This window comes from Sinocyclocheilus anshuiensis, unplaced genomic scaffold, assembly GCF_001515605.1.
Source record: "Sinocyclocheilus anshuiensis isolate Anshui unplaced genomic scaffold, SAMN03320099.WGS_v1.1 scaffold375, whole genome shotgun sequence".
In the NCBI taxonomy this organism is placed as follows: domain Eukaryota; kingdom Metazoa; phylum Chordata; class Actinopteri; order Cypriniformes; family Cyprinidae; genus Sinocyclocheilus; species Sinocyclocheilus anshuiensis.
The window spans coordinates 1,377,296-1,404,184 of NW_015549594.1; the positions used below are offsets into that span (position 1 = coordinate 1,377,296).

Here is a 26,889-nt window from a genome sequence, read left to right on the forward strand (position 1 = left end):
TTCTCTCCATTCACTTTCCCAAAGAATCGAGGATCTCGGTCCACAATTTCTGACTTTTGTGAAACTTTTCCTGTAGCATGTAGTATTATCAAAAGAAATTCAGGAGCTGATCCGGGATCATCTTTGATTATTCTGCACTCTGTGTGTAGGGAAAATACCATGAGTGCTTGCTTTGAAAGTTAAACCATTTACTCAGTTCAGACTGAATGTATTGTTTCTGTTGTAACTTCACCCCCTTGTGGCTGATGACAAACATATGCATGTATCACAAAACTGATGCATTCATAATAGAGACCAAAAATGTGCAAAAATGCTCCAACAAAACAGTATATGATAATTGTTAACTTTTGTTGTCACAACAGAAATTTCAGAAATATTTTCCCAGGTTTACTCTATATTGGATTACATGACTTTTACGAAGAAACTGACACCTTCAAAATCAAGAGTCAAAGACCCAATTTATAGAAATGCAATGTACATAAAAATGAACTAACACAAACACCACACTTACTAATCTCAACTAGACAAAATTATTAAAAAAAAAACGCCAAATAAATTGAATACTTACATATAAGAGAACAAATCAAACCAGTTAAGCAGAGTAACATGTTGATCATAATCAGGATGAAGTTCTAGTTCAGCACAAGATGTTCTTCAACTAAACTTTCTGTTCTTTCCTTGTCACAGATGATGTGTCAAGCAAACTCCTCCCCTTAAACTGTCATTGAAACAGCAGAAGTATTGTTTATATAATTTACATAATAAACAATATTATGCATAGAGGACTCATATTTTAGATTGAAGCAACGGTTTGAAGTTAAAACCTCTTAATGATAAATCTGGCTATTAGAAATGCACAGCTTTTGGCCTCACGTGATGTTAATTGATGGACTGGAGTTGTGTGGATTATTTGTGGATTATTGTGATGTTTTTTATCATCTGTTTGGACTCTCATTCTGATGGCACCCATTCGCTGCAGATCAATTAGTGAGCAAGTGATGTAATGCTGCATTTCTCCAAATCCGTTCCGATGAAGAACCAAACTCATCATGGATAGCATGAGGGAGAGTACATTTTCAACAAATTTTAATTTTTGGGTAAACTATTCCTTTAAAAAAAATGAAACGCAGTTTAATTATAAGATACCTTTTATTCACACTCTGTCAATTAGTGATTTTAGCATGGAAAACTTTATTTTCAGAGGCTCTTTTGTGGGAATGTTTATTAGGGCATGCCAAAAAAAGTATTGAAATTGTAATCTTTTATACTTTCCTCCTAACCACAGTTATTTTCTTCCAGCAGGTGTTACAATATTGTGTTTGTGAAAGAAGTGTTGTGGCTTGCAGAAGATATAACTGTGGTTTAATTCTTATTTGATCTATTTTTTTTAAAGGCAAAAAATCTACATGTGAGTTTTTGTAAAGCTTCTTAAGCATTTTGTATCACTGGGCTGCTACTCTTAGAGCACAATAATAGAGAGCTGAATCTGACAGAGTTACACTCTTAATAGAGAGTTCAGTGGATGTTTGGGATGTAGCTGACTGAAACCGATCTGGTATATCCTCATAGCTGCTCTGTGATCGGGCACCTTTATACAGTAAATATTCTGGTTCTCTGTTGGGATACTGTCTGTACCAGTAGAGATAGACATAATTGCTGCTGGTATCATATGAACAGCTCAGCGTTACACGCTCTTCTTCTGTTCTGTAAATAGTAGTTTCTTTGTCTTTTGGTTGAATGCTGTCAGATAAAACACCTGCAAGACAATTGGACAAATTGAACAGGTCAGCTAGATTCTCCACGTATCCAAAAACGCATAACATGTATGAATAAAAATTACACTAGCAAACAGTTTCTTCAACAAATGTGATGCCATTATTGTAGAGTACCATTAAAAAATGTTAGCATGGACAAACATTTTTATATAAATTATATTTGAGTCTGCTCAGATTAAACGTTTTATACCTGTTGCTGTAATGAGAATCAGTAGAAAGCATCTCTCCATATTGGGAAGGTTTACTAGCTTGCTACTGAACTGAAGTTTCAAGGTAAATGTATGATTGTAGCCTATTATGAAGCCATAGTGTGGGTGTGGTTTATTTAGACCACCTTCTCTGTCTTTCCTTTCCTAAAAATTGAGATGTTAAGATTGTGCCTTAAGTCAGTATATAAATATCTTAAAATTAACTATACTTCTTGTTGAATAAGTCTCTTCCTATGCTAATTCAATTTTATCAGCAAGTGTAACTTTGATTATGTTCATTATGTTACTATAAGGATCATTCAAAGCTAAACAGAATAGAAGCTATTTGTGAGTTAGAATATTCATTTTTCATTTTTTTTCATTTGTGCTTGTAGCATTATATTTGGTGTGTTGATTGATATCTATATACATTATTGATCAAGTGCATTTTATGAGGAAAAAACAAAGCGTTTAGGTCCTTTGAAATCTGTTACAAAATGATTGATTCAGTAAATTTAACAATCTTATGGGAAACATGTCTGAGCCTGCTTTTTTGGCATTATTCATTTTCACAACATTTAAGCACAGTTTCACCAAATTACACAAAATGTAGAGGGTAATAGGAACCATCTTCTGTTGTTCCTTGCACATGTGAATTCATTTCTGATATAGTTAGGCATCCTCTCTGAAATGTTTTAATGTACACAGCACCCCCCAGTGGTGCTGTGACAACCCTTTATTCTCCCATTGACTACATCCATGAGTCTAACAAAGATAAAACATGAGTGAATCTGAAAAATATAAAGGATTATAAATGTTGATTTTATTTAATTAATATGTTTTCAAATAATTCTATAATAGTTATAGTGATATTCCATCATTGGTCTCATTCAATAATGAGTATTTACTAAATCAATATATGTACGTAAGAAATACTAACCAGTTTGAAAATGTATAGTTAAATATGAATTTGAATGTAGCATGTGGATACTATTTGTTGTTCTAACGTCTCACTTTATGACTATAGAGTCAGTCAGGTTCTTGTACGGTGTGTTGAGTGTTTCCTGTGACTGTGGGCTTCAAAGCACAGTAATACAGAGCAGAGTCTGATACAGCAGCAGAAGAGATTATCAGATCCACACTGTTATCTTCTTTTCTGTGACTGATGGATATTCCAGAAATTGGAGGATTAGCTTCAATAACATATCCTGAATGATCCAGGATGAGGAACTGTGGTGAACCTGCATATTGTCGATACCAGTGAAGACTCTCAACAGAACCAGTGTAGTTACAAGAGAGTTTCACAGTCTCAGTCTCAGTGTCAAATGCTGCATCACTGTATGGGGTGATGACATCTTTAGCTCTGTTACCTGCAACAAAAGCTTATTTAAGCATGTTTAAAATGAGATATTGTCATGCAATGATAATGATTCATGTAAGAATTTACCTTGAGTTAAAGTCAGCAGTATAAGCACACAAGTGAACATGATGGTAGTTGCTGCTTGCATCAGTGATCTGTGATGCTGATTATCACTGAACTAATCTGTTTCACAGGCCTGTGTTAAGCTCCGCCTTTTGACATAACCATCTTATAAAGCACATGATCGATACCTAAATCTGCTTGCATTTGTTATTTTTCAAAGTAATGTCATTTCTCAAATGTTCATTGTACTCATGAACATGCAGGGATAGGATGTGTTTTTGCACAGTATGATTCCTGTTTCCTGAGTCATATTGTCCCCCTCTGTCCCAAACACGTCAGTTTGGACTGGTGTGATGACATTCCCAAAACTGACACCTGCAGATAGGAATATTATTCTAGTTGAAATTAATATTTAAATAAATAAATATGCATATGAAATAACAGGACAGCAAACAAAAATGATAAAATCCTGACACTTTGGGACAGAATATACTTATATATTAGAGAACAAAGTAAAATCAAAACAAAAAGCATCATTTTCAGGATGTTGTTTAGTGTGTGATATGTTTTTTTATTTTTATTTATAAGTTTAAGCTGTCTCCTTCTTCAAACAACACCTAGTTTGGGATAATGAAGTAATGTTTGAAAAAGTGCTAAATGTGTCTGATGTAAAATGTTACTACGTCTTACTCAGTTTAACAGAAAATGTCAGTCAAATAAATGGGCAATTTATCATTTATGAAAGACCATCAGTCACTTTTTCATAGCAGTATACTTACCAAATGAAGCCATTATACTATATTGTATTCGTTTCAGATAAGTTTTCGCAGGTGTTACCGTATCCTGTTATTCACAGAGACTTCGTGGCTCACATAAAGAACAACTGTGGTTTGAGTTTTAATTGATTAAATACTGTTCAAAGCAATTATTGTGTATGTGAGTTTTTGTAAAGAGTCTCAGGCATTTTGTATCACTGGGCTGCTACTCTTAGAGCACAATAATAGAGAGCTGAATCTGACAGAGTTACACTGGTAATAATGATTTCAGTGGATGTTTGTGATGTAATCGACTGAAAGCGACCATCTGGTATATCCTCACTGTAGCTCCATGATCGAGCACCTTTACACATAAATACTGGAGTTATCTATTTGGATACTGTCTGTACCAGCAAAGCATAGCATAAGTGCTGCTTGTATCATAAGTGCAGCTCAGTGTCACAGACTCTCCTTCTTTCCTGATTATATTATCTCTGTCTTTTGGTTCAATGCTATCAGCAAATATACCTGCAAGAGAATTAATTATGTTTAATAAAAACTGAATTAAACCCCTGCCCTTTCTGTTGTTACATATACAGTGCTATGAATGACCAACATAAAAAATAACAATATTTGATGTCAGAATTCTTATTTAACATCTATAAATTAAATATGCATGTAATAAACACTTTGAATCCACAATATATTTTAGTTCAGTGCTGATATTTGAACTGCACTTTACCTGGAATTGTTATAAGAATAAGAAGTAGAATACATCTTTCCATGGTGAGAAATTTGCTAATAAAATAAGCCAATAAATATATGCTTAATGATTTTAAGTTGAAAGGTAAATGTATGTAATGGAAAGTCATTTGTGCAGCTATAATGTCTGTAAATGTGGGTGTGGTTTCTGATGTTTAGACCACCTTCTGTCGTACCACATTAAACTTGAGATAACTGTCAGTAACAGGATTTCCTCTTGATCTGTTGTACTTGATGTATTACATGTAGCTCAGAGTTATTGTCTCTTTGTGTCAACGATATCTTTGACTATTTGACCTTGTATATGTTGTGTGTAGTAAAAAAAAAAATATATATATATAGCATAAAAGTAAATAGTCATTCATTCAGTTCAAACTACATGCATGTATTCTTTTTTATAACTTCACCCCCTAGTGGCAGATGACAAACATACTTAGCAGGGATATGATGTGTTTTTGCTAAATTTGCACTGTCTGTATTATTTAAGTTTCATGCAGAGGCAAGGCATAAGCGAACTAAGCAGCTGCTTAGGACCCTCGTGGCCACCAGGGGGCCCCCGAGGGTACAGGAAATGACAGCTTGATTTTTTTTTTTTTTGTGATATATTGTGTCAATGGACAATGGTAATTATACAAAAACACAATATTACATAATTTATCTAATACGTATCATCTTATTATTTCCATAGCGATGCGTCATGCCCAAGTCAGATCAGAATCAGATCAGAGGTGTTTACTGTAGGTTAGTCAGCATCCGCTCTGAACGTATTGTTTTCACAAGTTTACGGAGTTCTACGCGCTTGCAAATCTTCCCATTATAACAAGAAAAAAAGGTTTCTCACATAATCCATTTAAAATTTGAAGAAAAGTTATGTTTGTTCACGCATACTGTTTCAGGAATGACAAACGTGAGTGGGAAAAAAATGACGCGAGTGAATCAGCTAAATTGTTCCGCTAGTCATTGCTATGATTGACAGTGATAAATATTGTAGCAATGGACGGAATGAACTATCTGACAAGCCAATGTCAAAATAGCCCTGTGCATTAATGCAGAGTAAATTCAGAGTAAGAAAACTACAGCAGAGACAAGTCTGTGTTGGCTGAATAAATTTAGCAGCTTCTACAGTTAAAGATGAAATACTTTTATTTTAAAATAAATACTTATTATTTAATTACCATTAATACCATTAATAATTAACTTATTTATACTTCAGTTCTGTAAAAGTACAAAAATTCGGTATAATAGTAATTTTTTTATAAATCCAAAAGCAAGATGTGACAAACACTAGGGAGTGGAAATGGCAACTGAGCTGATGAATGATCCTCTGCTGCCATCTACTGGTTATATTGGTAATTTCATGTCATTTTCATCTTAAAAGTCTTTGTTTTTCACAAGGAGACACATTTTTGGCAATTTTTTCATCTTCGAGAATCTTTCAAATGAATTTTACTGCACAACTGTAGAGTTAAAAAATAATATAGGCTTTAAAATATTTTAAGTGTTTAAAAAGTGTACACTATAGACGAACAGTGGGTAAAGGGCAGTGTGTAATTTATATATATATATATATATATTCATGTATCTCACTGTAAGGGAAACAGGTCAATTTAGCTCAAAGGGAATCATTTAAGATTTTAAAGGGAATTTGGACAGAGACTTGGCGTTTCTCCTCATGGTTTTGGAGGAGCTGGCGTGTAAGCCAGAGCACGCTCAGAAAGCTAAAAAAGCATGACTAAAAAGCATAAAGCTAAAAGCTAGGAAGGGGAAAAGACATGACTAAAAAGGGTAAAAGGTAAAAGGGGTTGATTTGATGGTGTCCTGAGTATTTAAACTGGGCTGTTGGCCACATCCCAAATGGTGTTTTGACCAATTAGACACTGTCTTAGCTCGGGGTGTTGCGATGTTTCTCCTCCCAATATATAAATCGCACGTTATCTTATCAGTCATATGGTCCGAATTTTCCCGCTCTTGCAGAGTATAATCTGAACATGATTTCTATAACAAGAATATAATATATTTTACAAAGTATTGATTGATAGAAACGTTTAAAGCATGAATTTTCAAACTCATACATACCCAACATGAATATAATCCTATAAACTATTCATTAGTTTCAGGCTTGTGGCGCCAGGATCTGATTTACGAACATCCTGTGTCTTGGGCCTCTGTGGAATGTGGCTCCTCGTGTTTCAACTATGTTCTTGATCAAATCTTAAATTGTCTGATTCGGTCTGATACCCTACATCACTCCAGCCAGGCAACCAATGTTGGCAACCCTGATATTATAACATTTTACTTAGCTAGTTTTAGGTTGAAGTTTTTCTCTGTGTAAAAATAACTTTCCTGGGTATATATTTTTGTAATAAAACAATTCTTTCATAACCTTGGTACTTATAACCTTATAACATTATTTACCTTAGCCTACCTTTGGGGTCTTTGCTATTATATTCCAATATCATTACGCCTCAATTAGCTAGTTATAGATTAAGAGTTGTTGTTTTTTTATGTACAGTTGGCTTGCTGCTGTGTATTATAATTTATTGTTAAAATAAAATTCTGTTCGGTAAATGCATTGTCTGCTGGTTTATTTAGCTACTTTTCAGTACACCACACTAAGTAGGCCACTTAGTACTGACTTTGAATGTTAAAGTGCAAATTAACACCTGACCACTCTTGTGGGTTTGCTGCTGTTCCAGTTAAAATCGTAGAAGGGTAAAAACATTGGTATGATGTAAGCAACACAGCTACAAATAAAATTGATAATGGGTGTGTTAGATTTATAGTGTGCAAGGTGTTGAGGCACTCTTCAAGGAAAGGGCCCTGTCCTCACTAGCACCCCGTGATTGAGCACCTTTCAATAGAATAAACTGGGGTATTCTGTTTGGATACTGTCTGTACAGCAAAATATTGTTGCTGCTTGTATCATAAGTGCAACTCAGTGTCACAGACTCTCCTTCTTTACTGATTATATTGTCCTTGTCTTTTGGTTCAATGCTGTCAGCAAATATACCTGCAAGAGAATAAATTGTTCTTCATGAAAGTTGAATTTAACTCCTGTTCTGTTGTTACAGGAACAGTGCTATGAATTAAAGATGTATTATGCTATAAAATATAGAATCTCAGCCATCTAATTCAACTGATGATATCAGTTAATTTAATAGCCTGTGTACACAATTAAAGGGGTGGTTCACTGGGTTTTTTTTCTAGGCTTGATTGTGTTTATGGGGTGCAGTCTAACATGTGTTAACGCTTTGTTTTTTTAAAAACGCATTATTTTTCACATAATTTACCTTTATTCCACACCTCTCTGTCCCTTCTCTGAGAAATGGGCTGATCATTTCCTTCTTTTATGAGTTTTCTCTTCCTCTCCTCTAAAGCAGTGCTGCATGGCCTCGCCCCCTTTGCTGCCTTTTCCCGAGGGCGGAGTCCTTACCAGCCGTTTTTGTAGGCATTAAACTGCCATAATTTTAAAAGACGATATCTCCGTTTGCATTGAACTTTCAGCTTTGTAACTTTGCAGATATTGTTTATGCTCAAACAGCAACATTAGGCACTAACTAACGTTAAAAAAGTGAAATCGCAATGAACCACCCCTTTAACACTTTGAATCCTTAGTCTATTCTAGTCTAGTGAAATGCACTTTACCTGGTACTGTTATAAGAATCTCCATGGTGAGAAATGTATTAATAAACTAGGCCTATTATACAGTATGCTTAATGATTTTAAGTTGAAAGTAAATGCATGAGTTTATGGAGAGTCCTTTGTGCAGCTAATATGTCTAGAAATGTGGGTGTGGTTTCTGATATTTTAGACCACCTTCTGTCTTTCCACACTAAAAACTGAGATGACTGTCAAATAATAGGATTTTCTTTTGCTCTGTTGTACTTGATCTATTATATAAAGCTCAGAGTTACTGTTTGTTTGTGTTTGGTATCTTTGATTATTCTGCCCTTTGTATTCTGTGTTTAAAGAAAATACCATTAGAATTTTCAATGTAAATCATGCACTCAATACAAACTACGTATTGTTTCTGTTGTAACTTCACCCCCTAGTGGCAGATGACAAACATATACATGTATCACAGAAAATGGAGACTAAAATGTGCAAAATTGCTCCAACTATACAGTGGACAGGAATGTATGAAAACTTTCCAGAAATGTTTTCCCAAATTTACACTATATTACATAATTTTTAAGAAGACTGTGAATGGAATCAATACTAGTTTGCATCAGAATAAACTGGTATCTTCCATCACCAGCAATTCATCTTGTCCAATCGTTTCATGTTTAACAGTGATGAATGGATCTGTATTTTGAATACAAAGCTCAGAGTAATTCATAAGAAAATTGCAATTTGAGAGCACAATTGTATATTCTGAATATTTGCCTTCACATGTACGATTGCACTGCAAATTTGCAACTTAATAGTGTTTCAGGTTCTTGTATGGTGTGTTGAGTGTTTCCTGTCACTGTGGGCTGCAGAGCACAGTAATACAGAGCAGAGTCTGATACAGCAGCAGAAGAGATGATCAGATCCACACTGTTATCTTCTTTTCTGTGACTGATGGATATTCCAGAAACTGGAGGATTAGCATGTGTAACATATCCCGAATAATCCAGGATGAGGAACTGTGGTGAACCTGCATATTGTCGATACCAGTGAAGACTATCAACAGAACCAGTGTAGTTACAAGAGAGTTTCACAGTCTCAGTCTCGGTGGCAAATGCTGCATCACTGTATGGGGTGATGACATCTTTAGCTCTGTTACCTGCAAAAAAAAACAAAAGAAAAAAAGTGTGGATCTGAACATTGCTGAGCATATTTAAAATGAGAATATTGTAATGTAGTGAGTACGATTTTGAGTAAGATAATGGGTACGATTTTTTACCTTGAGTAAAAGTCAGCAGTATAAGCACACAAGTAAACATGATGAACAGGATGCTGTTGCTCGCCTCAGTGATCTGTTATGCTGTTCACTGAACATGTCTGTGTTCTACAGGCCTGTGTAAAGCTCCGCCTCCTTACATAATAATTTTTATAAATAACAGAAATTATTAAACACAAAACCAAAAACCAAACACTTGTGGAATGGAAGCAAAATCTGAATCTGTGACAGTATTGTTGATTTTGTGTTCAATATGTACCTTGTTTTTTCATGCACCTTGTTGATTTTGTGAAGTTGCACTAGAAAAACTCTTAGTTGTCATGTTTGGTGTAGTTAGATGGCCGAAGGTTATTAATTGATCAATACTCTATACCTCAATCTAAAACTATATAAGGTACATTGCTTAGCCTTATAGTTACAATGACATTTGATGTGCAAAATTCACCATCTAGAAATCAATCTGACTACTTTTGAAATCAGAAACTAGCTTTTCATGATTAAACAGAGCAAAAAAACATTTAAGTTAATCATTAACGGCTCCTATCTTACTAGCCCACCAGATGGCAATCTAATCTCATTGAATGAATACTATTGCTACTGTTACTATTGTCACTTATTTTTTCTTAAGTTAAATTGGGATTTTGGAGTTAGGTAAGCCATTACAGCTTATAAATTGTGAAACTTATTTACAAATATCACCTAACCCCAGTATGTGTTGATTTAATAGTCTTGTGGAACGGTTGCTATTCAACACAAGCAGTCTCAGCTTTCAAACCCATCTGCACATACAAAATGTAAGCAATCAAACAACACTGAGTCTGTACATCAGAAACATTAGTTTGCATTTTATTTTGGGGATTTTTTTTTCTGCCATATTAACTGTGATGCAGTTTACTGTGGTATGCTTTACCGTCTATGTAGGGAGCGTTTTTGAACAGTGTTGTCTATTTTCCTGTCACTGTGGGCTCCAGGGCACAGTAGTACGTTGCTGCGTCTGTCACTTTAGCAGAGGAGATTTCAAGATATGTGTGGGTTTTCTCTTTATTCAGTTTTCCCGAGAATCGAGGATCTAGTTCCACAAATTTAGACTTCTGTAAAACTTTCCCATTTGCATGTAGAATTACTAAAAGAAATTCAGGAGCCGATCCAGGATATTGGCGATACCAATATAGACTCGCTGCTGAGGAGTAGTTGCAGGACAGGGATATAATGTCCTTTTCTGTTTTGTATACTTCATTGTGGACTGGTGTGATGACATTCCCAAAAATATCGCCTACAGAAAGAAATATAAAAATTTAGCTTGTTAAAGACATGGATAAGCAGATAAGCATGCAATAAACAAAAATCCTGCCAGTCTGGAACAGAATACATACCTGCAAGAGAAAACAAAATAAAAACAACGAGTATCATTGTTCAGGACGATATGCAAGTTAATGTGCAACACCTGTTACTGTTACTGAAGCAAGCATTCCATTTTTTTTTCTCCAGTTAGAATGTCTCAGTAGCCCCTCCCCTTAAAACTGTAATTCATAAACTGCAATGTATGGAAACCTATTTAAAAGCGTAAACTTTTTGTTTGAAATAGAAATCTTTTGTTATGTCATTGCTGTCACTTCTGCTTAATTTAATGTGCCTTTGCTGAATATAACTATTAATGTCTTTAAAACAAAAAAAAAACATTTGAACGGTTATGTATGTAAACCACACTTTAAAAAGTACCTGTTATAAGAATCAGGAGTTGTGTTATACAATGTATAACAATATATAAACACCATACAATTTTGCTATTTGTTCATACAATTAAGTTCACAACAACAAGTTTGAGGAAGCCTAAAGAGGTGGACCTAACCAAGAAAAGGTGGGGGTGCACTTTTTTGTTTCTTCAGCAGGTGTGACCGCATCCTGTTGTCTTGTGGTTTAAGACACATAGTTGTGGTGGATCACTGACACACCAATTATGTGTGTGTTTTTGTAAAGCGTCTGTGGACTTTGTATCACTGGGCTCCTACTTTTAGAGCACAGTAATAGAGAGCCGAATCTGACAGATTCACGTTGTTAATGGTGAGTGAAGTGGAGGTCGGAGATGTAGTTATCTTATAACGCTTGGCTGATACATTCACTTCACCAGACGGACGAGAACTTTTAAATAACAAATACTGAGGTTCTCTATTAGGATACTGTCTGTACCAGTAAAGCAAAACATTATTTTTGCTTTTATATGTGCAGCTCAGCGTGACAGATTCTCCTTCTCTCCTGGTTTTATTTGTACCCTCTTCTTTTGGCGTAATGCTGTCAGCAAATACACCTACAAAAATTAATTTTGCTTTAGAATGATAATATAACAAATGGTAACATGCTATAATAAAAACAATATAAAATACTAATTAACGCATTTAAATTAAATCTATAATGTTACAATAATGCTACTGTCACTTTTTATATTATTTCTTTCTTTTTTTTAATCTTTTGAATGGTAAGTACCTGTCAAAAAAAAAAGAGTACCTGTCATAAGAATCAGCAGTCGACATCTGTCCATGTTAATATTCTGGGTGATTTATTTTGTTTTAATCCAAATCATGTTTGCAGAGATAGGAGAGACTGAAATGACAAACTTTAGGGATTCCCTGTATTTAATGTGAATGAAGAAGAAGATACAATTCACTGACACAGCAGTTTGAATGAATGTAGATATTCAAATGTGTATTGGCAAAGTGGGTGTGGTTAGTGACATCACCCACCCACTAATCACACAGGTTTGTTTTTCTATCAAGCTACTTTTGACTTCTGTTGTTTAATACTGAGCTAATGGCATTTTCTATCCCCTAACCCTTTCTGCATTGCTACATTTTCATTATGACATTCATGTGTTAATTCATGTTCCAAGTCCCAGCAATAATTTAGGGAATTACAGACATTCTGCTGGTCATCAAAAACAGTAGTCCTACATTCCTGGCTAACTTAGATTATGTTACCATGACAGGGTATTGCTAAACAGTGATATTGTAATAAAAGCTTTTTGTTCTATGTTACTGTGTTTCCTGTCACTGTGGGCTGCAGAGCACAGTAGTACAGAGCAGAGTCTGACACTTTAGCAGAGGAGATGATCAGATCCACATGGATTTCTGTTTTTCTGTGATTGATGCTTATTCCTGGAACGGGTGGATTAGCTGGAGTTGTAACCCCTGAATCTTCCAGTATGAGGAACTGTGGTGGTGATCCTGCGTATTGCCGATACCAGTGAACACCACGAGCAGAACTGCTGTAGTTACAGGAGAGTGTCACATTGTCACCCTCAAGAGCAAATTCTCTGTCACTTTTTGGAGTGATGACTTCTGAGGCTCTGGAACCTGCAAATGAAAGTGGCATCAATTGTAACACAACCCACACATACATCTTGTAAAAACATTAATCTTTCATATAGAATTGAAACAGTAGTATGTTATATAGCATTATATTATGTATTACTATATATACAGTATAGTATTTTAGTAATATATTAAAATATTACAATATTATACCTTCTGTTAATGACATCAGTATGATAATATAGATGAACATTTTCACTCAACAGATTGCCAGGAGCAAGTTAAACAAAGCAGCTGCTTCACACAGAGATTGATTGTGACTTTATGTGTGTGCTATTGTCTGTGTTAAACTCCTCCTCTTGCCATTATATATATGATTGCTATGCAGGTTTACTTTATCTGTAGAGGATAACGGACAGAGAACTACTTTAAAATAAATATTTTTTTATTTGCTTTGTTTTTATTTCATGTTTTGTTGTTGTTGTTGTTGTTAAAAAAATTATTTCATTTTGTATACTGAATGATTTCTGAATTTTAAATAACATTTAGAAAAACAAATAAGTGATAGTTTCACATGCCCCCTATGTATACCCTTTCATGTTCTCCCAAATTCACAGGTGTTGCCACATTCTAATTTTTAGAGCTGTGGCTTTCAAAAAAATAAATAAACTGTGGTTTGATGCTATTTGATTAAAGACTGTTCAAAGCACATTTTTTTTATTTGAGTTTTTGTAAAGCTTCTCTGGTATTTTGTATCACTGGGCTACTCGAAGAGCACAGTAATAGAGAGCTGAATCTGACAGAGCTGCTTTCTCAATAATGAGTTCAGTGGATGACTGGGATGTAGTCGACCGAAACCGATGGTCTGCTATATTCTCATAGGTCTGTGATCGAGCACCTTTGAGCAGTAAAAACTGAGGTTCTCCATTTGGATACTGTCTGTACCAGTAAAGCCAAACATTATTGCTGCCCACATCATATGTGCAGCTCAGTGTCACAAATTCTCCTTCTTCCTTGATTAAATTAATATCTCCTTCTCTTGGTTCAATTTTGTCTGCAAATCCACCTGAAATTAAATATATTTTTTATACATTATGATCTAGATCATTAAAACAATAAGAAATGTTACAAATGTCTTTTCAGTATGTATAACATCAGGGCAAGGTTTGCTTTGCATTAAAATGGAATATTGTTTGTTCAGCCTACAACTGTGTTTAGTGAGATTTAGTATATTTACCTGTAACTACGATGAGAATCATGAGTAGCATCTGCCTCTCCATGTTGGCAGTCCAGATGTAGTTTGTATTTCTATTACTGTTAGATTTAGAAAACTGTACCTGAATATTGTTTTATAGTGTGAATGGATCTGTGTTGGTATCCAGAATGCACATGAGTGAAGTTCCATTGTGTACTAATATTGTGGGTGTGGTAATGTGAAATGTGCAACACAATTTAAAAGCTGCACAGCTTCTGTAATTCATAAGAGAACATACTGTTCTAGTGTTACAGCCTCCTCAGAAGGACATAGTCATAAAGGGGGAGCGACATCCATGTTGGTGAAATATTAAAATAGATAGATGAATATAGTGGTGGAGCCTATTGAAGAGTAGAATATGTTTGCTGAAGGACTAACTGAGTGTCAGAAGTCTCCAAAAAAGAAAAACTATTTCAGACAAGGCTTAAGGGGCCAAGAACAAAGATCTTAAAGCAAAGCAGCAGCTATATGCTGGTGTAGCATTTATTTCAGTCAAAAATTGCTTGAAATGTTACAAGTAATTTGTGTAATTAATAAATAGTGCTCCAATAATCTGTTTTATTTACCTTGAAAATCTATAATATACTGTAATATACTGTAGCACAATTTCACTCAAAATGCCACATGAACTGTTTCACCCTCAAACACTCTTTCTGTCTCCTTTCTTGTTGAAAAGTCAAAAATTAGGGTCTTTAAAGGCTTCTCAGTAATCCATAGCTCCAGCCTTAACTAATTATACCAACTCAAATAATTTTAACCAGATGTCTTTTACGATTAAGGCTAGAAGGGATACAGCAAAAACTACTGGGTATGCGCACATCAATATAGCGTCATTTTTCTCACACTGCACAACAATAATTACTGTTTTTGGATTATTGTAAGGGGTAGGTTTAGGGTTGGGGTAGGTGTAGACGTTAATAAAACACATTTTCTAATAGGTAGAACATTTTATTTATTGTTAGCTTCCGGTTTTTGCTGCATTCCTTCTAGCCACAACTGTCTTTTACCATGCTTCTAGAGACCCACTGTCCTGCAAAGTTTGTAATCTTCAAGACCTTGATTAGCTGGTTCAGGTGTGTTTGATTGGGGTAGAATTACATTATAAAAACTCTAAAAGGACGGGGGGAAAAGTTCCAAACAAATACTTGTGAGACTAAGCAGGAGCATAATGTCAGGGAAATGCTTGACTATAAGAGGAAGAATCTTCATTTGTGATATTACACTGCCCCCTTATGCTAAAACTCAGAACAGCATGTATTTAATAATATTATATTAATATTATATAATACTAAATCATAACATGAGAAGTTGAAGCATATACAAGTTTTTTTTTTTCTTTTGTTTGCTGGATGTTTGGATGTTGAATGGTAAATCCTCCAAATGGCGATGAAAATATGCTAAATGCTTCAAAGTTTTCCCACAGTACAGTAAGTGAGGTATTTGTACAGTGTAGTTTGTTTTCCTGTCACTGTGGGCTCCATGGCACAGTAGTACATCGCAGAGTCTGTGACTTGTACAGAGGAGATCTCCAAGTTCACATGGATTTTCTTTTCATTCAGTTTAGCAGAGAACCGAGGATCTTGATCCACAACTTTAGATTTTTGTAAAACTGCCCCAGTAGCATAAAGAATAACATAAAAAAAATTCAGGAGCTGATCCAGGATACTAGCGATACCAAAGCAGACTGTTTGCTGAGGAGTAGCTACAGGAGAGACTTATAATGTCCCCTTTTGTCCCAGACATATGAGTTTCAACTGGTGTGATGCCATTCCCAAAACTGACATCTGCAGATGAAAAAAAAATGTATTTCATGAAGGAAAAGTTTACAAATGACCAGATTAAGAAAACAATTGTGAAAAGGGTTGAAATTAAATACTTACCCACAAGAGAACAGAGCAAAAGCAAAAAAAGCATAATTTTCCAGGATGATATTTCAATTGATCTGCTACACCAAATGTTAAGTAAACATTCATTCAGTATAAAGCAGAGGTTGTCTCTAGCACCTCCTCTTAAAGCTACAGTCCTGAATTTTTGAAGCAGATCTCTCTAATCCTAGATCTGTAATCTCTGATCCTGAATGTGTTTGTGATGATAATTTACCATCTAATAAATATATTTCATTATGTCAAAACTATATAAATTTTAGCATTTTAGTTTTAGTTTTTTTTTATGTAACGTCTTATTGTTTGACTTTTTGGAAGGATTTTATTGTTTTGTTCCTTTTTGTCATTTGGACTAGTTTGATGACGTTCACAAAAGTGACATGTGACAAGTTTGTTTTGTTTTGTTTTTGTTTTTTCATGAGAGTTGATTAGACTTGAATTGACTATAAATCATTTTAATAACATCCTTAGAAATGTATAGAACATAACACGAAAAAAGAGATGGCATGATGTGTTTTGATACTGATTGATTAAAGACTCTTCAAAGTGTTAATTTTGTGTATTTATAGTATTTGTTTTTCTTCTCAGGCGTTTTGTATCACTGGGCTACAACTTCAAGTGCACAGTAATAGAGAGCTGAATCCGTCAGAGTTACGCTGTTAATAATGAGTTCAGTGGATGTCTGGGATGTAGTTGATTGAAACCCATCTGGTATATCTTTCTGCCTGCTCTTTGATCGAGCACCTTTGTAAAATAAATATTCTGGTTCTGTGTTTGGATATTGTCTGTACCAGTAAAGCCAAATATCATTGCTGTTAGTTTCAATGTGCAGCTCAGTGTCACAGACTCTCCTTCTTCTCTGATTATATTAGTGTCTCCTTCACTTGGTCCAATTCTATCAGCAAATCCACCTGAAATGCAATTAATCATAGTTTAAAATACCATGATGTAATACAGGGTATTGTTCAATAAAATGTATATTAGATTAAATTATTAGATGTATAAAATATAATTAATTGTGATCAGTGGTGTAACTTAGTAATGACGGGCCCCAGTGCAGGCTATTACGACGGGCCTCTGGGGTGCATGGTTGTGAAGCACATACAAACACACAGCGCTCGTGTCTAGAAGGGAACCCATATATGCTAATTTGTGCCTAACCTACTTAATTTAGACCAACTAAAATCAGTATCTTATCAGTTTCTTATATTAAATTGAACATCGAAACTCAAATTGAAACTCTTTGCGTGCGTCTCTCTCTAACACACACGGCTGTGCGGCTGTGCGTGCGCCTGGCCGCAGCAGCCAGAAGTACCAAATTAATCGTGTTGAATTTTACAGTCATCAGCATGTGTTATCTATTGTATTTGCAAAGCACAGAAGGCAAGGTTATCAGAAGCATTAAGTGTGTCAGCGCTGTGGTGCTGAAATTACTGGGTTTTTTTATTTGTATTTTTTTATTTTTTTAGCACAGTAACCCAGTAATCGCGGCAACCGCATTCCTCTCCGAAAAGCAAGAGACTAGATAAGAAAGAGGTCTAAAAATTATCAACACCATGTCCCGAATTATGGCCAACTTTAGCGGCAACAACCACACACAAATGTAATACCCACAAGCACATACACACAGTGGTGCCTGCAGGTGTACGGCTGTACGCACTGTGCGTATGAGCGCTCAGACTGACCTGAGATTTGCCCCGCAAACATTTCAGCAGTAAATTATAGGCCTGTGTGTCCCGTATTTCTATCGACTGAACCAGCCATGCCACTAATTATGAATTTATCAGTCTTTTGCACTCCAAAATCAATTTCTGCGTTAAACATTACGCCAAATAGAAACAGAAAATCGTGCTATAGGCCTACGCACTTTCATGAGATCGGGTTAGACTACAACAATTAATTTGTAGTCTATTTTACAAATGAGAATACAATGACAACATGACAATGTTTTACATTCAAGCTACCATAAAATTTGAGTGTAACGTTCTTGAAAATCATCTGGAATGCAATAAAGTAATTTTTAAAGCTGTTTTTAAAGCATTTGCTACATGGATTAAAACAAAAATAGGCCAATAAATAATTCACATATCAAACAAAATTGCATTGCAGCAGAGCAACATAAAAATTCAGAAAAAAATATAATCGGGCCTGTTTAAGGCTTTTCCTTATTTTTATAGTTTAGATCAGTGGTCGCCAACCTGTCGATCACGATCTTTATCTTTATCACTGTCCCAGTAGATCCCGAAAAAAACAGTAAAATAAGTACAAAACTGCAGTACATTTCTGGGGTTATATTAATGTATCACTGAAGGGAACGGTCTTGAGAAAAGTTTCGATGGCAATGGCATTTTCTTCTTACCTTTATGAGCAAAAATTAAGGCGTATTTTAAGATGTTTCCACTATCAAGAAAAAAAAATGCAAATAGGCCTAAGTGATCTCGCTGGCGCCTCCATGTCCTGCAAAGCGCCTTCAGCTTCCACTCTCCACATAAACGATTAGATATGCGCCTAATAGCGCACATTTATATCATTTAAACATTTAAACTAACATTGTGATATGCTTAAACTGTTTTATATCTATAGATTTTATTTTAGGCAAGTCGTGATGATTTGAGAAGGCGAACAAAAAATGCTCCAAACGTTTTTCTAAATTAACTTTATTAAAAATGAAACGCAATATAATCACTTTAACATTACATACACTCTCGAGGAGACCCCACATAAATGATCTTCAGATTTTTTTAAAAGAAAAAAATACTCCAATCATCTTTGTTTTATTAAAAACTTCAAAATCATATTTTACAGTGTATTATTTACAATAATACCCTACCTTCAGATGATGATAGTAATATTAAATAGATCAACATGTTAGCACAGTAATCAGGTTTGAACAGGAGACACACAGAAACATCAGATGATCCAACGAGGCTTGTGAACTGTTGACAGTCTTATTGTATCTCACAATGCATGTGCTAAACTCCTCCTACTCAGACTGACAATATTCAGCCCTCATCTCATATAATATATGACAGTCAAATGACAGTAATTTATAACACAATCCCACAAATTGAATACAATAAATAAAAAAATATTATTAAATATATACAGATAGATATATAACATGCTACAACATATTTCAGTGACATATAGGGGAATAATAATGAACTTACACATTATACAGATTTGGTATGTTAGACGGAAATGAGAATTCTAGAACAACAATTTTTGCAGATCAGCATATTTATGTTTATATTTATATTGAATAGTAAAATATCAGTAGAAATATCCTGCATGCTTTAATACTTTGCCAAAATACAGTGAGGTTTTTGTACAGTGTAGTTTGTTTTCCTGTCACTGTGGGTTCCAGAGCACAGTAGTACAGAGCAGAGTCTGTGACTTTAGCAGAGGAGATCTCCAGATCCACATGAGTTTTCTTTTCATTCAGTTTTGCTGAGAATCGAGGATCTTGGTCCACAGTTTTGGATTTTTGTAAAACTTCCCCAGTAGCATGAAGAATGAGGAAAAGAAATTCAGGAGCTGACCCAGGATACTGGCGATACCAAAATAAACTTCTTGCTGAGGAGTAGCTACAGGAGAGACTTATAATATCCCCTTCTGTCCCAGACACATGAGTTTCAACTGGTGTGATGACATCCCCAAAACTGACACCTGCAGATGAGATTATCAACATTTGACAACATTTTAACAACAAAACATTCAAATAAGCAGAAAAAGAAACGTAGGGTTTGAGAGTTGAAATTAGATACCAACATGCAAGACAACAGAACAAAGCCAAAACAAACAGCATCATTTTCAGGATGATGTTTAAGTTCATCTACAGGACAAACTGTTACTGAAATAACATTCATTCATTGAATAGCAGAGGTTGTCTCAAGAACCTCCCCTTAAAACTACAGCCCTGAATTCATGAAGCAAATCATCTCTCTCTGAACCTATGGTGGATGTTTTCGTGGTGATCATTTACCATATAATTATTTCAATTTTTTTTGACATTTTAGCAAAGACCAATATACAATACTTTTTTAATCAGATGTCTTTTGTAAGAACTTTTATTTGTTTTTAATATTTTATCAGTTTATCCATTTAACAAAGTACACAGTTGTTATATTTAATAGCTGTTGCAGGTACAGTATATGTAGCAGTTTAGTTTAAAAATATCTGTGAGATAGTGGATTTAGGCCTATAACAATATTACAGATGTTCTGAGTTGTATATGAGATATATTTTAATGGTTGATGTACTGTAACTGACTGAAACCAACTGTTCAGTTTATTCTAGTAGTTGCATTATTTAGGATCTCTATGGAAGATTTTCAGAGGGTCCCTTCAGAGTTACTTACTGTCTATGCAAGTAAAGTCAGCTTACTTAAAAAGAAGTTAATTTCATTAGCAGTTGTACACTGTCTCTTTCTCTCTCTCTTTTTGATCTTTGTGCTGTTGAGTCCAGCTGTGGTTTGTACATTTCTATCAAGGCTTGATAAGCATATGAAAACTGTTTCTGTACAGTGTTATAGGGTTTCCTGTCACTGTGGGCCTCAGAGCACAGTAGTACCGTGCTGAATCTGACACTTTAGCAGAGGAGATGATCAGATCCACATGGCTTTCTGTTTTTCTGTGATTGATGCTTATTCCTGGAACGGGTGGATTAGCTGGAGTTGTAACCCCTGAATCTTCCAGTATGAGGAACTGTGGTGGTGATCCTGCGTATTGCCGATACCAGTGAACACCACGAGCAGAACTGCTGTAGTTACAGGAGAGTGTCACATTGTCACCCTCAAGAGCAAATTCTCTGTCACTTTTTGGAGTGATGACTTCTGAGGCTCTGGAACCTGCAGATAAAAGTGCTGTTAAATGCAGTTTTGAAACACTTCTGTTGGAATAAAATGCTTTTATTTTTTACAATGTTATACCTTCAGTTGATGACAGCAGTATAATAATATAGATCAACATGTTCATTCACTGAACTAGTTAGAACAAGCTAAAAACAGAGCAGCTGCTCCACACAGTGTTGAGTGATGTTCATCTTTACCCAGCTGTATGCTGTATAGTGTCTGTGCTAAACTCCTCCTCCTGTCCTGACATTAAATCTGAAACACCTAAAAAAGAGATAAACTGAATATTCCTTGCTGTTTAAATATATACTTATTTCTTTTAATTCTTTGTTTTTTCATAATCCTTTTTTTGTTCTTCATTTTGAGGCTCATTGCCAATATTGTATTACCATTTTGTTCATACATGTGAGTTTGTGTAGTTTTAATGAGACTTCTTATACAGCATAATATGAGGAAAGAGATAACCTAACAAACAAGCTAACATGACAAAAATATGCAATACATCCTAAATTGTATACATATGTCCTTATGTAACCCTTTTACCTCACAAATTTACAGCTTTCTCTGCAAAGAAATATTGATAGCACTTCTCAATCATCATTGGTGAACATCAGGGAAATGCTTGTGAAACATAATTTGTGAGATTATGTTGCCCCCTTCTGTTGGAGCTCAGAACTATATGAAATAATGTGCTTGAATGGTAAATATGTTTGAGCTACTTTTACTGTTTCCTCATCTCTCTCTGATCCTAGATCTGTAATATTTTTCATCATAGCCTTAAAAGTATTTAGATTTTAGTAAACATTTTAGTTTAGTACATTTTAGTAAAGTCAAATATACTGATTAATCTAAGAAGCCTGTGTGAGAGTGTTGTTCATATTTTTATGTAATGTTTTTTTTATTGTTTAACTTTTATTTATTTGCTCCTTTTTATTGTTCAGACTAGCGATTACATTCATAAAAGTGACACCTGAAGAACAAAATTCATAATCATGAATATAAATACGTTTTTTGTGTGTGTGTGTGCTGTTTTGTTGTTGTTTTACAAGGATTTAACTGATTTCAGATCAGTTTAAATTATATCCATGATATGCATGCTGTATTGTATTCACATGCTCTTATTCAAGCTTTATTTTAACCTCCCAAATTCACAGCTGTTACCACATTCTCTGTTGATACTGATTGTTTTAAATACTCTTCAAACCATTAATTTCATGTGAGTTTTTGTAAAGCCTCTCAGGCATTTTGTATCACTGGGCTACTACTCTTAGAGCACAGTAATAGAGAGCTGAATCCGTCAGAGTTAAACTGTTAATAGTGAGTTCAGTGGATGACTGGGATGTAGTTGACTGAAACCCATCTGGTATATCTTTCTCAGTGCTCTGTGATCGAGCACCTTTATACAGTAAATATTCTGGTTCTCTGTTTGGATATTGTCTGTACCAGTAAAGCCAAATATCATTGCTGTTAGTTTCAAATGTGCAGCTCAGTGTCACAGACTCTCCTTCTTCTCTGATTATATTAGTATCTCCTTCACTTGGTCCAATTCTATCAGCAAATCCACCTGAAACACAGTGAATCATATTTTAAAATGCTCTGATGTAATAAAGTTTTTTTGTTTGTTTTCAAAAAAAATGATATCAGATTAAATTGACTGATTCACAAAATGTAATTAATTAATAATTGTGATTAAAAGTATATTTACCTGAAACTGTGAAGAGCATTATAAATATCATCTGCCTCTCCATCTTAACCGAAGTCCACTTTAAAGATCAGATTTTTAGTGTGTAGTACTTATTAAATTGATTCATTAGATTATAATGATTAATTTATGGATTCCACTTTATTAATTTATTGGTTCCACTTTATGCTGAATGTGGCTTTCTAAAATACGAGAGTAGCTGATGGTTGAAAGAGCACTGAGAACTGAGTTAAGTTCTGTTGTGTTCGAATAATGAGGCTGTGGGATAGTGAAATATGAAATATGTTCTGTGCCTTCAAATGTGTTTCTTATAGACATCAGGTGCTTGTTTAGTGTGAATAAAACAGCTTGTGAAATAACGTTGCCCCCTTCTGTTTGAGCTCAGAACAGCATGTTTTGTGAAGTTGCTTTACAGTGTGCTTTTAATTGTGCCATCTAAAATGGTAAATGTGTTTTAGTTACTTTTATTTACATTTAATTGTAATCACAGTCATTTAATTATTGTGCTCATGCATAAAACACATTTGATGTCCTTATAAAAGTGATAATCTGTCTTCCACTTTCAGCCACAGAACATTTTATGACTGTTTCTTAAGCATCTACTAACTTTATAAGACATATCTGTGTGATTTATTAAAAACATAAACCCTAATCTCCATCTCTCGCTTTCAGTCTTATTTAAAGAGCTTTTTGTACAGCATGCAGTGGATTTCCTTTCACTGTGGGCTCCAAAGCACAGTAGTAGAGAGCAGAGTCAGTTACAGCAGCAGAGGAGATCTTCTGATCCACACTGCTGCTGATGCTATTTTAAAGATCATTATTTTGTGGATTTGGTGTAACAGAATATGTTGACATGCTTTAATGTTCAAAAAACGGAAGTCCAAAAAGCTCGATCGTCACGTGATTCACGTAGACCTCAAATAGTTCCAGGAAGTTCATAGCGGGCAATTGAAATACATTGAGTTGGAGAGACAGATCTGTGATTTTTGGTAATTAGTAGACAATAAAACAATTTATTTAAATTATTTATAAAATAATGTATACATGTATACGTAGTATGTATATGTAGTTATATCAGTGTTGTTTTTAAAAGATAAAATCCGCTAATATTTGAGGATTAATGTGGTCAGCTATCCTTACCTGCCTTGTTAACATATTTTAGGCAAGTTACCATGGTAAAAGTCCGTGTTTGCTATATAAACGACATTGTGGTCTTCTACCAAGGTAACTTCAGCCTCTCTATATAAATATAATTAGAAAATTCATTCCAAATAACTGAAGATATTTTATTAAGTGAAAACTAATCTTGTTTCATATTTTTGATTCTTGTGCACCCCTCAATTATTAATATATAAAAATATATTTGTAGTATATTCCAATTTAAAACAACTTGAAACATTTTTACACATTTAATCATATATTTTATGTATGCTGACTTTTGTTATGCACTTATTTACAGCAATCGATTTATACATTTATAATAAACTATAAAGCATGTTGTCCTTGAACAGTCTCCACTATAGTTTGCTGTGCTGCATGGGAGTGCTCCAGTCACTCACAGAAAGGAGTGTGAATGTATGGTTTCCCTACTGATCTGGAGAGGAGAAAAAAATGATGCATTAAGTTGTTCAATTCACATTTATTTGTATAGCACTTTTTAATATACACATTGTTTCAAAGCAGCTTTACAGAAAATGAATGTTTCTACATTACAAATAAGAAATAAATCTTAACCAATGATTCCTAATTGCATCTACTTCCGGAAGGCCAAATAAAGTGCTTTTGCTTTAGCACTGAAACACAGCGTCTCCCTGACATGGCTGCATCAACACTACTGCTGTTCCTGAAACCACGCCTTCTTTCTTTGCGTGCACATTTGGGCTGCATTATGCTAATATTTCCACATAGTGACCTAGATATGTGGGGGCGTGTTAGAACGAGCCGTTTTAGGTAGGTGTGGCTGACTCTTAACTTTTATAAAGAATATCTCTTTGGATTTGAGACTTTAGTCTTTGCAACTTTACAGATCTTCTTTATGCACCAAGAGCTTGTAACACTCCAAAGAGAAAGGAAAACTTGAAATCGCATCATATGACCCCTTTAACATTTTGGCACAATAATCAGGTGTGAAGAGGAGACAAACATCAGATGATCTAAAGAGACTTGTGAAATGCTGATAGTCCTAATGTACAACATCTGTGCTAAACTCCTCCTACTCAGATTGACAACATTCAGCCCTCATCTCACACAATATTTATAACACAATCCCACATATTGAATAAAAATAAAGAATATTAATAAATAGATATAGATAGCTAGATAAATGACAAGCTACAACATATTTCAGCGGCATATTTTATGGGGATAATCTTAAACATTAACATGATATAGATTTTGCATGTTAGACACGAAATAAGGGTTCTATAACAATAATTATTCAGATTTGAAGCTTTTGTTGCTTACAATTAGTTTAAAATTAAGACTATTTAATGCTATCAATTTTATTTTATAACATTGTATAAAATAAACATGAATATACTGTATGTAATAAAATGTCAGTAGACATATCCTGCATGCTTTAATACTTTCCTGAAATACAGTGAGGTTTTTGTACAGTGTAGTTTGTTTTCCTGTCACTGTGGGCTCCAGAGCACAGTAGTACATCACAGAGTCTGTGACTTTAGCAGAGGAGATCTCCAGATCCACATTAATTTTCTTTTCATTCAGTTTTGCTGAGAATCGAGGATCTTGATCCACAGTTTTGGATTTTTGTAAAATTTCCCCAGTAGCATGAAGAATGAGGAAAAGAAATTCAGGAGCCAATCCAGGATATTGGCGATACCAAAATAAACGTCTTGCTGAGGAGTAGCTACAGGAGAGACTTATAATATCCCCTTCGGTCCCAGACACATGAGTTTCAACTGGTGTGATGACATTCCCAAAACTGACACCTGCAGATGAGATTATCAACATTTGACAACATTTTAACAACAAAACATTCAAATAAGCAGAAAAAGAATTGAAGGTCTGAGGGTTTAAATAGTATACATACATGGAAGACAACAGAAAAAAGCTAAAACAAAAAGCATCATTTTCAGGATGTTGTTTAAGTTCATCTGCAGGACAAACTGTAACTGAAGTAAACATTTATTCATTGTACAGCAGAGATTGCCTCTAGCTCCTCCCCTTAAAACAACAGTCCTGAATTTATATTGTAGATCATCTCTCTCTGATCCTACAGTGGATGTGTTTCTGTCAGGAACACTATCGTCAAAGAAGATTGACAATTAGCATACAGTTTGGATTGGTGGTATGGTTCTGTTCTGGGCCAGAACTCCCTGCACATCCATGCAGTCTAGCATGGATGAGAGCAGTGATAAACCCCCTGGGGTAACAGAACAGAACCAACATAAATGTATTGCAGCGATCATTAATGTTCAATAATTTAATGAACACATTTTAGAAATTAGCCTTATTCAAAAGAGAATCAGAATGCCGAATCCTGACTGGACGAGAGGAGGAGCTGGGGATGGAGAAGGGTAATTAGTTATTGAACAACATGAAAGCTGTTGATAATACTGAAGGACCTTATATATGAGATAGGCATTGTATTCCTATAGGTAGACGTGGATAAGCTGAGAGTCAGCTAATACGAGCTTAACTAACATGACCTGGCAGAACTAAAGCTACGCTTGATTTATGATGATCATTATGTGGGTTATAGATTCATAGTTTTGAGTCACGTGACTGGCCTGAAGATCTGGAGGGCAAAAACATCCATAGAACTGCAACACAAGCTAGTCAATTCTATCTGTTTCCAATCAACTAATATTAAATCACCTCTCAAAAGAATAAAACAGAGATATGTGAACAAAGTGCAAGTTTTGGCCATTTGCAATGCATATAAAGCATTCGCTGCAATATTTAAATCACTAAAAGTAGCGGGACATTCTGAAATGTTTAATGTGAAAAACACTTAAAGTGCCTTAAAGGGTTAGTTCACCCAAAAATTAAAATTAGGCTGCGTTTTACTCACCCCCGAGGCATCCTAGGTGTATATGACTTTCTTCTTTCAGACGAATCCAGTCGGAGTTATATTAAAAA

General features: G+C 34.8%; 1 protein-coding gene and 5 gene segments (V, D, J or C); all 6 read right to left on the reverse strand.

Annotated features, from left to right (window-relative positions):
* Positions 1 to 1,442: 1,442 nt before the first annotated feature.
* LOC107658328 (Ig kappa chain V-III region NG9-like) lies at positions 1,443 to 2,035 on the reverse strand. The segment is given in 2 exon segments: positions 1,443 to 1,756; positions 1,966 to 2,035. Coding segments are annotated over 2 exon segments (354 nt in total).
* A 957-nt stretch (positions 2,036 to 2,992) lies between these two features.
* On the reverse strand, positions 2,993 to 3,450 carry LOC107658329 (T-cell receptor alpha chain V region CTL-F3-like). The segment is given in 2 exon segments: positions 2,993 to 3,333; positions 3,411 to 3,450. Coding segments are annotated over 2 exon segments (381 nt in total).
* A 4,418-nt stretch (positions 3,451 to 7,868) lies between these two features.
* On the reverse strand, positions 7,869 to 9,831 carry LOC107658330 (Ig kappa chain V-VI region J539-like). The segment is given in 3 exon segments: positions 7,869 to 7,913; positions 9,388 to 9,671; positions 9,792 to 9,831. Coding segments are annotated over 3 exon segments (369 nt in total).
* A 901-nt stretch (positions 9,832 to 10,732) lies between these two features.
* Positions 10,733 to 11,230, reverse strand: LOC107658332 (immunoglobulin iota chain-like). The gene is made up of 2 exons (XM_016446847.1): positions 11,162 to 11,230; positions 10,733 to 11,061 (listed from the first exon to the last, which is right to left on the reverse strand). Exons 1-2 carry the CDS (start codon positions 11,196 to 11,198, stop codon positions 10,733 to 10,735), a joined length of 366 nt encoding a protein of 121 aa, XP_016302333.1. The 5' UTR covers positions 11,199 to 11,230.
* A 1,579-nt stretch (positions 11,231 to 12,809) lies between these two features.
* Positions 12,810 to 13,346, reverse strand: LOC107658333 (Ig kappa chain V-VI region XRPC 24-like). The segment is given in 2 exon segments: positions 12,810 to 13,135; positions 13,307 to 13,346. Coding segments are annotated over 2 exon segments (366 nt in total).
* A 502-nt stretch (positions 13,347 to 13,848) lies between these two features.
* On the reverse strand, positions 13,849 to 14,403 carry LOC107658334 (T-cell receptor alpha chain V region HPB-MLT-like). The segment is given in 2 exon segments: positions 13,849 to 14,159; positions 14,331 to 14,403. Coding segments are annotated over 2 exon segments (354 nt in total).
* Between the last annotated feature and the right edge of the window lie 12,486 nt (positions 14,404 to 26,889).

Coding starts and splice junctions, on each gene's coding strand:
- LOC107658332 (XM_016446847.1), bottom strand. CDS start 11,198: ATGATACTCGTTGTTTTTATTTTGTTTTCTCTTGCAG. Junction 11,062..11,161: donor TATTTTGTTTTCTCTTGCAG/GTATGTATTCTG, acceptor TTCTTTCTGTAG/GCGATATTTTTGGGAATGTC.